The 12,140-nt window shown below is 35.5% G+C and overlaps 1 protein-coding gene across 1 annotated transcript in view; it reads left to right on the top strand.

Annotated features, from left to right (window-relative positions):
* Nucleotides 1–533: 533 nt before the first annotated feature.
* The window catches only part of VWDE (von Willebrand factor D and EGF domains), a 96,134-nt gene continuing 84,527 nt past the window's right edge, over nucleotides 534–12,140 (top strand). Inside the window, 3 exon segments of the mRNA XM_036862951.1 lie at nucleotides 534–591; nucleotides 9,935–10,119; nucleotides 11,212–11,443. Coding sequence (XP_036718846.1) covers nucleotides 534–591; nucleotides 9,935–10,119; nucleotides 11,212–11,443 — 475 coding nt within the window.

The raw sequence follows: 12,140 nt of genomic DNA, 5'->3' as shown, positions 1-12,140 counted from the left end.
AGGCACCTGTGGGGGCAAACCAGCAACCCCGATTACCAGGTGAAGAGTCCATCTGCAGGTATGATCAGGGGCCCTCTCCCTGCCAGCAGAAACCTTGCAAGCCTTCTTTTATTGGAGGTCCATCGGAACAGTTTCTAGGAATACCAAGTGTTCCTAAAGCATTTGTTGGAACAGCGAGACGCGGGATGCCGTTATATCCTGGGAGTCTTCCCCAAGAATGTGCGACTGCTGTTGACAACCAGGGTGGTGGAGCCGCAGCCAGGACACGCAGGGCGCACGGCGGTCTCGGGCACAGTTGGGCGTGGCTTTCCGGCGGGTGGGCGGGGTTTGGGAGGGAGGAGCCACCAGGCTCGCTGGGTTATCCCTGGAAAAGACCAGCGCGCCCCAGAGCGAGGATGCGCGGCAACCCTGAAGGGCGAGCAGGAACGGACTGAGTCCTGTGATAGGAGGACGGAGAGGCTGCTGTGGCACCCTCCTGCCCGCACCCTCGGCCAGGGATCAGCGACGCCTTCGTCCCATCTGCGGCAGTAGCGATGCCTGACGGAGTTCGGGTGCTGACGCTGGCATTGATGCTCCTGGCCGCCGGGAAAGGTCGGCCAGGTAGGGCGCTGGCGTTAAGGCAGCGCAGGGCCGCCACCTGGGCCTTTGGAGGAGGGGGGCTAACTTCCCGGATGACACGTGGAGCGTGCCTGTGCATCTTTATGGCCGCATCTAATACTTGTCCCATACCAACCTCCTCCCTGTCCTACCGCCTTCTTTGAAATGGTCACTTTACAGCCTTGGCACTCTTCAGTTTTCCTTTGTGCACAGGCGACTGTTGCCTCCTATTTTTCTGCTCTTAAGACCCTCAGTCACTTTTTTGTTCCTTTGTTTCCTGCTGATATCCGCTCCTTAAGGTCCCTTTATTACCATAAGAAACTTTTCCTGGATCTTCCAGGCATCCTAGCGACAACTGGATCTGAAATATCCGAAAGGAGTTCAGTTCCAAACTGCACGATTTCTGCACCACTCCCTCCCTACCCCCGGAAATAATAAACTGATTAGCATTTTACCCCTACAATAATTCAATAAGTTTTGTGTATACCTCTTAGAATCAGTTTTGCTACTGTAAAAGAGATCTCTGAGGAGCGAGTAGCTCCCCTCCCACTTCAATCCACGACGAAGAACACATGGTTGAAAACACTGTGAAGTTAAAACAATATTAGCCCTTCCTGATTGTTTTGTGTTCACACAGATAGGAACATTAAATGAAAGGTGACTTGTTCTTATAAGTTTCCTTATGTTTTTCAGAAATAAATCTGATCTGTGTAAAACTACCCGCAGCTTTAAAAAAAAGATTGTGTGCAACATTTATAAGTGTTCAGGATATAATTTTATTTTATCATCTTGTTGATCTTAATCTAGTTTGCTAAGGTAAGTTTGCTCTGTAAAAGAGGAAGGGAGAGCAGCACTTACCCATAAAAATAAAAGGAATATCAGAACACAATTAAGTTATTTCCTAAAATGATAGACCTCAACAAGCTATCATTGATCTGTGCCATCTTTGGTTGCTTACACATTAACTAGATCTTCATGAAGAACTTTTCAAAAAATACATGTAATAATATATAATATGTACTTACTACAGTTAGACGATATGTTTCCAGAAAAGTGACCAATATTTATAAAGGAGTTTGCTTCAGTGTTTACTATAGATCACATAACGACTTCTTGCCCTATATAATAGCCTTGTAATCTCTCTACTAAAGGCGAATATTAACCATTGCCATGTTCTAAGCTCCTATTGTGGTAAAGTTGATAATAAAGTTTATGCTAAACTTCTTTATGTTAATATAGTAGAGATAAAAGTGGAGACAAATGGAACATACAAGACTTTTTCAAATAGCTTTATTAAGATATAGTTCAGATACCATACAAATCATTCATTTACAGTGTACAATGGTTTCTTACAGGACACAGTGATCTATGGGTTTATGTATATTCAAAAATATGTGCAACCATTACTATAGTCAATTTTAGAACATTTTCATCACCTTGAAAAGAAATAACATACTCTAGCTATCCTCCCCTTATACCCTCCTTCACCCTCTCCACCCTCCCAACTATAAGCAATCACTAATCTACTTTCTGCTCTATAGATTTACCTATTCAGGATATTTTATCTAAATGGAATCATATAACAGATTGTCTTCTGTGACTGACTTCTTTCATTTAGCATCATGTTTTCAAGGTTCATCATGTTCTAACATGTATCAGTACTTCCTCTTTTTGTGATGGAATAATATTCCATTGTAAGTACATACCACATTTTGTATATAAATCGATCAGTTGATGAACATTTGGACTGTTTTTACCTTATGGCTATTATAAATAATGCTGCTGTAAACATCTGGGTATAAGTTTTTGTATGGACACATTTTCATTTCTTTTAGAAATATACCTAGGAGTGGAGTTATTGGATCATAGGGTAACTCTGTGTTTAACCATTTCAGGAATAGCCAGACTGTTTTCCAAAGTGGCTGCACTGTTTTACATTCCTGCAGCAGCGTATGAGGGTTTTAATTTATCCACAGCCTCGTCAGCGCTTGTTATTATCTGAAAAAAAGTTTTTTTATCTGAAATTTTGATTCTAGCCATTCTAGTGGGTGTGAAGTGACGTCTCATTGTGGTTTGATTTGCATTTCTCTGGCGGCTAATGACGTCAAGCATTTTTTCATGTGTTTATCGAACATTTACATATCTTCTTTGGAGAAATACCTACTCAAATACTTTGCCAATTTTTTAATTGGGTCATTGGCCTTTTTGTTATTGAGTTGTATGTGTTATTTGTATAGTCTAAATTATCTTAGCAGACATGTGGATTTGCAGTTATTTTCTCCCATTCTGTGGGTTGTCTTTTCACTTTCTTGATAATGTCCTTTGAAGCACGGAAGTTGCTAATTTTGATGAAGTCCAGTTTGTCTATCTTTTGTTGCTTGTGCTTTGTTGTCATATCTTGAAATCCATTGCTAAATCTACAGTCATGAAGATTTACCCCAATATTTTTCCTAAGTCTTTTAGTTTTAGTTCTTGTATTTTGGTCTTTGATCCATTTTGAATTAACTTTGTATATGGTATAACCAAAGGGTCCAATTTCATTATTTTGCACGTGGATATCCAGTTTTGTTGAAAAGATTGTCATTTCCCCATTGACTGATCTGGGCACCCGTCTCAAAAATCAGTTAAAAACCATAGATACATGGGTTTATTTCTGGACTCTCAATTTTATTCATCAATCTATGTCTCTCCTCATGCCACCACTAAACTTTCTTGATTACTGTAGCTCTATGGTAAATTTTGAAATGAGAAAATGTGAGTCCTCCTGTTTTGTTCTTCTTTTTCAAGATTAGTTTAGCTATTCTGGTCCCCTGAAATTTCATATGAATTTTACAATTAGTTTGTCATTCTTTACAAAAGAGTCAGCTGGTATTCTGTTAGGAGCTGTGATGAATCTGCATGTAAATTTGGGGAGTATTGCCAACTTAACAACATTAAATTTTCAGATCCACGAACATGGATGAATTTCCATTTAAATACTTAGGTCTTTAATTTCTTTCAACAATGTTTGTTATATTCAGAATATAAGTTTTGTGTTTTTGTTAAATTTATCCCTAAGTATTTGTTCTTTTGAAACTATTATAAATGGAATTGTTTTCTTAATTTCCTTTTTAGTCTATTTATTGCACATGTTTAAGAATATAATTAACCAGCCTAAGGCCCATAAAACTTTGGGCAACTCCCAGTTTCTTCATTTGTGAAACAGAAAAGGTAATAACCTTGCCAGCTTATTTTAACACAGCAAATGTAGAAAGCATCTACTATGTGTGGGCATTATTCCAAGCACTTTAAAATACATTACCCACATTAAATCATTTAATTCTCACAATACCCACAGGATAAGTATTATTATTACCCTATTTTACAAGTAAGAAAACTGAGTCACATATATGCTAGGCCATTTACCCAAAGTCACATACTATTAAGTAGCAGAGCCAGACTCTGAACACATGCAAGGTGGCTTCAGATTCTAACATCCTTAACTATTGGGTTATCTCTACTGCCCCTGGTGAATGAAATAGCATATGTTCACACAAAAATTTGTTCATTAAGGTCCACTTCAGCATTATTCATAATAGGCAAAAAGTGGAAACAACCCAAATGCCCATCAAATGATGAATGGGTAAACAAAATGTGGTATATCCAGTGGAATACTATTTGGCCATAAGTAGGAATGAAGTACTGCAACATGGATGAAACTTGAAAACATGGTAAAGCCAGAGACAAAATGCCACATATTATATGATTGTTTTTATATAAAATGTCTAGAGTAGGTAAATCCACAGAGACAAAAAAATTAGTCGTTGCCAGTGGCTGGAGGTAGAGGGGAATGGGCGGGAGTGACTGCTAATGATACAGGTGTCTTTTTGGGGTGATGAAAATGTTCTAAAATTGTGGTATACAACTTCGTGAATATGCAAAAAGAAAAAAAAAAAGCACCCCATACTGAATTCTACATTTAGAAATGGTAAATTTTATGGTATGTGAATTTTAAAAAAAGAATAAAATCACATTTTGCATCTTGGTTTTATATCCTGAAACCTTGATGAACTTGTTCACTAGTGTTAATATTCTGTTGTGTTTTTTAGTGGATTTCTTAGGATTTTTACATAAAAAATTAGGTCATCTGTGAATAAAGATAGTTTTACTTCTTTCTTTCCAATCTGGATATCTTTATTTATTTATCTTGCCTAGTTGTCCTGGTCAGAACCTCAAGTACAGTGTTGAATAGAAGTGGTGAGAGTGGATATCCTTGTCTTGTTCCTGATCTTATGAGAAAGCATCTAGTCTTTCTCCATCAGGTATGTTGTGGCTACAGGGTTTTTTGTAGATTTCCTTTATTGGGTTGAGCAAGTGCCCTTCTTCTATTCCTAGTTTTTTATCATAATGTGTTAGATTTTTTTCAAGTGATTTTTCTGTGTCTATTGAGAAGCACATGCGGATTTTGTTTTTTATTCTGTTAATATAGTATATTACCTTAATTCATTTTTGGATGTTGAATCAACCTTGCATGCCTAGGATAAATCCTACTTGGTCATGGTTTATAATTCTTTGTCTGTATTTCTGGATTTGATTTGCTAGTATTTTGCTGAGGCCTTTTGTATCTATATTCAAAAGATACATTGGTTCATAGGCTTTTTTTTCCTGTGATATCATTTTCTGGCTTTGGTATCAGGGTAATACTGGGCTCATAGAATGAGTCTGCAAGTATTCCATCTTTTTCTGATTTTTGGAAATGATTGTGAAGAACTGGTATTATTTAAATGTTAGGTAGAATTGAGCATTGATGCCATCTAGACCTGGCCTTTTCTTTTTGGATGTTTGTGTCTTTTTTTTTTTTTTTTTTTACCGATTCAGTCTTTTCACATGATATAAATCTATTTGGATTGCTTACTTTTTCTTGAATCAGTTTTGTACTTTGTGTCTTTTTAGGAATTTCTCAATTTTATATAAGTTATCTAATGTATTGGCATGCAATTGTAATAGTATTCCTTAATAAGATCTGTAGTGGTGTGCCCTGTTTCATTTTGATTCTAGTAAGTGAGTCTTCTCTCTTTTTTTCTCAGCAAACCTAGAAGTATGTCACCTTTGTTGATTTTTTTCAAAGAACCAGCTTTTGGTTTCATTGATTTTTCTCTACTGTTTTTCTATTCTCAATTTCATTAATGTCTTCTTTAGTCTTTAAAATTTCTTTCCTTCTTCCTTTAGATTTAGTATGTTCTTCTTTTTCCAATCTTCAGGCGAAAGATTAGTTCATTATATTGGGATCCTTTTCTTTTTTAATATAGGCATATATATCTATAATTTTCCTCTAACCACTACTTTAGCAGCATCCCATAAATTTTGGTGTGTTGTATCTTTATTTTAATCCTTTTCAATGTATTTTCTCGTTTCTATTTTCATTTCTTTGACCCCTTGCTTTTCTAGGTTGTTTAATTTCCACGTATTTGTAAATTTCTTTCTGCTATTGATTTATATATTCATTCTATTGCAGTCAGAGAACATACTTTGTATAATTTTTATCTTTTCAAATTTATTGAGGTTTGTCTTATGGTCTAATGTATGTCCATCCTGGAAAATGTTCCATGTGCACTTCAGAAGAATTTATATTCTGCTGTTGTTGGGTAGAGTGTTCTATAGATGTCTGTTAGGTCAAGTTGGTTTATAGTGTGTTGTTCTGGCTGTTTCCTTGATGATTTTCTGCCCGTTTTTCTATTCATGTTGAAAGTGGAGTATTGAAGTCCCCACCTATTACTGTTGAAGTATGTATTTTTTTCCCCTTTGTTTCTCTCAGATTTTGCTTCATGTATTTTTTTTTTTTTATAAGGAGTGTGTGTTTTTTTGTTTTTTTTGTTTTTTTTGTTTTTTTTTTTTAATTTTATAGCTACTTTATTTATTTATTTATTTATTTATTTATTTTTGGCTGTGTTGGGTCTTCGGTTCGTGCGAGGGCTTTCTCTAGTTGCGGCAAGCGGGGGCCACTCTTCATCGCGGTGCGGGGACCGCTCTTCATCGCGGTGCGCGGGCCTTTCACCATCGCGGCCCCTCCCGTTGCGGGGCACAGGCTCCAGACGCGCAGGCTCAGTAGTTGTGGCTCACGGGCCCAGCTGCTCCGTGGCATGTGGGATCTTCCCAGACCAGGGCTGGAACCCGTGTCCCCTGCATTAGCAGGCAGATTCTCAACCACTGCGCCACCAGGGAAGCCCTGCTTCATGTATTTTTGTGCTCTGTTATTAGGTGTATATCTTCCTCATGGATTGAAACTTTTATTGTTATAAAATGTCCCTCTTTGTCTCTAGTAACATTTTTTTTTGTTTTAAGATATTTTTGTCTGATATTAGTACAACCAATCCAGTTTTCTTGTGGTTACTGTTTGCATAATGTTATTATCCATCCTTTTACTTTCAGTCTATTTGTATTCTTTTCAAGAGCATTCATCCTTTAATATATAAAGGATGACAAAGTAAAGAGACTTAGCAAGTCCATCATTCTCTATTTGACCTTGCTTTTCAGCCTTTTGTGTTGTTGCCGAAGCCATAATACAGTTTTGAATATTAGAAGCTTAATGATTAACTTTTTATTTCTCACTGAATTTGGAGCTAAAAGGTGGTTCTTCTCTTTTCCACATCTTTGGGGAAGTTACACAATTTTTAAAAATTCACAGATATTTGAAATTCCCATAGAGCAATATACCAAAGGTTTTATAATTATAAACTCAGATATTATGAAGTGCCTGTCTTTAGGCATTAAGCGTATTCATCTCTTAAAAATACAATAATTTATTTAGTTTCTTAACATATTTGTCTGTCACCCAATTATGAATCTTAAAGCATACTAGTCTTAGCCATTGTATTAACCAATGTATTAATCTAATACAGGTTACTTATACCTACAAACAAAACTAGAAAACTATTTGCATATTGTATCATTATGTATCTATTATTTATAACTTGACACGTTTTCCCAAAGTATTTGAAATGCAAATATTGCAGATTCTATTATATACTACCTAGCTTCTTTAAATCCTATTGAGAAGAAGACAGAATAAATAGAAATGTAAATTTTAATGTATATTTTATACGTACTTTTGTTTTGAGGGAAAAAATTTTTATTGGACATTTGCTAGAAAGCTTTGCACATCATTCATGTCATGAAATTGACTGATGTGTGAAATGGGCTTGTAGAGTTACTCTTTTAGTACTTCAGGAGCTAGGCTCCCAGATTCCCAAACGGGAGCCCAAACCAGCCATAGTTAACTATATCCTCCCTTCTAGAGTTAAGGTTGTAATGAGGTTTTTAAGAGTGTGGCTTATTCATTGTTAGTAAGATTTAAATTTTTCTGCAGAGACCTTGAACATTTAATGAGTGACAAGTCGATGTCGAGGGAAAAATTGTGAAATGAATGATACAAAATATGAGCTATTATTAATTATACAAATTAAGAATTTTCCTCTAAAATAAATATTAAATAAAAAAATAAAAAATTTAAAATTTCTGTTTAAATATTATACAGTTCTTAGTATTGTTGATGTCACACTGTGATTGCTTCTACATGTATGACATCTTTAGCTTTGGATTAGAAAAGTTATTTAAAGCAGCAAAATCAGAGGAAATGTGAGAACTTCAGAAGTGCTTAGCAAGCAGAAGTACTGCACAGAATAAAGATGGAGTTATTGACTTTTTTCGCAATACAAAATTCTGTTGTAGGATAAGATCAGAGAAAACATTTCAATAATTTATACAAACCTCACTAGTAATCTCTTTTAAAATATTTTCCTTAGTTTCTAACTATGTGCAATCTTCTGATATTGACAGGGGGTTAGAATTATTTCAAAATTAAATGAAATGATAGCACATCCTCTGACTTCTACCCACATACATTTTATAAAATATTTATCTAGTGTTGACAAATTGAGATTGTCAAAGTCACTAGAGCCTTTTGGGACATTTATAACTGGTGAAACTAGAGACAAAAGGAAGAAGAACCTTTTGTGGTCATTCCTGAAATCTTTTACTAAAAAAATTCTTTAGGGAGATCTTTTATCTTGCAAAACAATACCTTTTTTACAGTTTAATTGCTGTAACTACAAACCAAATAAAAAGCAAAAACCTGTATAATAAAGACAATTTTATAAGCTACATTTGTGAGACTGACATGCAAATTACTATCTCTAGTTTATTGTGCTCCTTATTAATTTGTTTGGAAACTGATTTTTGTTCGTAAACACTGTGTAACTTAAAATTATGTAATAAACATTTGACAGTTTTGTTCGGTTAGATCGATTTTTTTCTATAGTGAGGTACTTTAGTAATGATTAAATTTTTCTTTCCCATTTCTATTTCAAAGATATTATCTTTACTATAGTGTTTTCCTTGAACAAATACAATATCTAATATTGGGAGATTTTCTGCCTATTGTGTCAATAAGATACTCCAAATAAGGACAGTTCTATGTTTCTTATTATTAGGGAGACAGTAGCCTCAAACAAGAGCTGTATTTCCAGGATAAGTGTTTTTATTGCCTCCTCTTCTCTTCTCTCTTCTTTCTGGGAAGAGGTGTTTTATGTTCTCCCTCTGTAGATTTGACAGAAAAAAGTATCTTCCAGGCCAACTACTGCTCAGAAAATGGCTTTCCTAAAAAATCTACAGAACTAGCTCTTTCTCCATGTTTTTCTTCTTGTTTTTCCTTCAAAACTGTTCCCCTCTACCCCATTCATTTTCCTGTGCTTAGAAATGAAAATGAACTTCACTACTTTTATATTTAAAAATAAGAAAAAATGTGAAAACTTTATATTTTTTCCTGCAGTAAAAAAATGCAGAAAACTTCACTAGGAGGGCATTTTACAAAAATTATATTAGCATTGAAAGTTTGGTTTAGTTTCTTGCATTCCAGGACCTGGCAGAGATGGGATTTGGGGGGGCACATGGCTACTGTGGCAGAAAGCAGGTCATGGGGGGTCAGTAACTGCATTCAAATCTGGAGGATCACTCTCAAGAGGAGTCTTTGTAAGGCCTATGCCTTCCAATGGTAGGAATAAACAAATCCTGACTCAACAGCAATCAGCAATTTTGCCTGTCCAAATTAAATGAAAATAAAGTCCTTGAAGCTCAAATACCTCAAAAATACATTCTAAAGAGTTTGTTGATTGGCTTATTGTATTTATGGAAAGTGCATATTGTCATCTTTGTTTTACTAAGAGATCATGACATTTCAGATGGCCTTTATGTGCACTTGTAGGTTTATTTGCTCTGTTTTTGTTTCAGGAGTCAGTTTTAATCGAGGGCTGAACTATGTCAATGAAGAAAATACATAACATCATCTGTCTTTCCATTCTAGCTCAGGAGTGCTCTCCTGGGAGACACCAGTTTCTTCAGAGCCCTTACAGAAGTGTCCATTTTGACTCCCTGCGCCTCCAGCAGTTAGCCATTCAAGACCTGATATGTGACCACTCCCTTCCTCCCGGATGGTATCGATTTCTCCTCTTTGCCAGACCTGCTAAGATGCCAACCAAATGTGTTGAGGTTATCAACTCACTAATGTGAACTACACGTGCTTTTTCTTAAGTATTTTTTCATATAAGGATTGAATCTTGCTACACCCAATTTATTTCTCATGCTGCAATATTATTTTAATTTTGCATCAAGATTAAGTTAATCAAAGGGAGTATTCCAAGGTTCTCTATTCTGACAATAATAGTAATAGTTAATGTAATGTTCAACAGTCCACCAAGTGTTTTAACTTACAGTATCTTATAGAAGACAGTCTATCATCGTGATTTCCACCATATAATACAGAAAACATATTTTTAGGCATAACACACCTAGAGTCACCTGGATAGCAGGTCAGACAGCCAAGTTTTGATCACAGGCTGTCATTCTCCAGGGCTCAGGTACTTAACCTCAGTAACTTTCAAACAGTAAAATACTGCATATTTTAAGTGCTTCAGTTCTTGTCTGCTTAACAGAAGGATTATGTCTTAATAGAAGGCTCATTTTCCTTATCGATACCCACATTTTAAAAATCATGCAGAAGTGGGAATTATTTTCCTTTTTAGGTATGTAATGTAAAAAGAACTCAGGAAAGATATCCAAATTCGGCTTCAAGTGAGGCTTTAACCTCATTTTTTTCCAAAATTGCCAGCCTGTTGGTCCATGACCAAATTTTGAGCAATCCTGTCTTCCTCCCCTGATTTTTGATGGCTCCTCTACTGTGCACTAACTTCTTACGTATACTATTTCCAGAAATTTTTCAAGAAATCTCCAAGATCAGTTTATCTTTGTGCTGTATATTAAGATGACTTCAGATTGACTTGTCTTAGATGTATCAGCTGTTTCATGAGTTAACTGATACTGAATTTCTTTTGTTCACAATACAAATGTAATAAATGTATTTTAATTGAAAAAGATTATATTAATTATGAGGGATGTACCCTTAAATTTACTATTCCATGAAGTTACTACTTCTTTTATGGTACGGGTACAAGTTATTAGATTTTTTTAAATGATTGATACTTTAATATTTTAGAGGTTGTGTAAAAGAAAATGCAAAGTTGATTTATCTACCATGTATGAAAAAAATTGGCTTTTCAACTTTTGTTTTCTCTGATCCAAAAGATGAACCACTGTGCAACACAGGCCCCCATGTGCCTGTCTCTGAATGATTCAGAAACACTACCTCCACCTGGGGAGATCAAGCAATTGACAGCTTGTGCCACATGGCAGTTTTTGTTTAGCACTACAAAAGACTGCTGTCTTTTTCAAATCCCAGTGTCCGTAAGAAACTGTGGAAAGTTTTTTGTGTACTTACTACAACCCACTCAGGGATGTATGGGATGTTGTGCAGAAGGTAAGAAAACATCTGTAATACACATGAACTGCTAGTGATAGAACTCTGTGTGTTGGTGTGTTTGTGTTTGGCATGCAAACTCTTAGTTGTGGCATGCACGTGGGATCTAGTCCCCTGAGCAGGGATTGAACTCGGGCCCCCTGCATTGGGAGCGTGGAGTCTTAACCACTGTGCCACCAGGGAAGTCCCAGAAATAATTTATCTGTTGTTGTTTTTGAAACCTTTTTCTTTAGGTACATGTTAACAAATGTTTTTTGATCTACATTGTTGCGAGCAATGATCAGCTCACCCAGATAGTTGATGCCAATTAATTCAAAATTTTTAATTTCATGAATTATTTTCTTTTCAGTCATTTGTTATCTCCTGTTCCTAATAATCACTTCCATAGATAGTTCCTCCCTGTTTGGAAATAAGTTCAGCATCTTTTTCTTAATTTATTTAAGAGAAAATTTTTACTCAGATATGTAATTTTTTAAAAATCATATATACTCAAAAGTAGTCTATCATTTTCTTCAACTCTAGATAATGATTTGGCCTAATGTTTAAAATGTTTGGCAAAATATTTATTACTTGGATTAATTTGAAAACATTTCATTTGTTATTGTGATTTTGTAATTAAATATCTAACAAAATCACACTTTAAAATATCTGAAAGTACATAAGTTTGTTCCCCTCATATTTAGACTAAGGTCTCAGA

This window comes from Balaenoptera musculus, chromosome 9, assembly GCF_009873245.2.
Source record: "Balaenoptera musculus isolate JJ_BM4_2016_0621 chromosome 9, mBalMus1.pri.v3, whole genome shotgun sequence".
Classification (NCBI taxonomy): Eukaryota; Metazoa; Chordata; class Mammalia; order Artiodactyla; family Balaenopteridae; genus Balaenoptera; species Balaenoptera musculus.
This window is presented reverse-complemented; position numbering and strand designations above follow the sequence as displayed.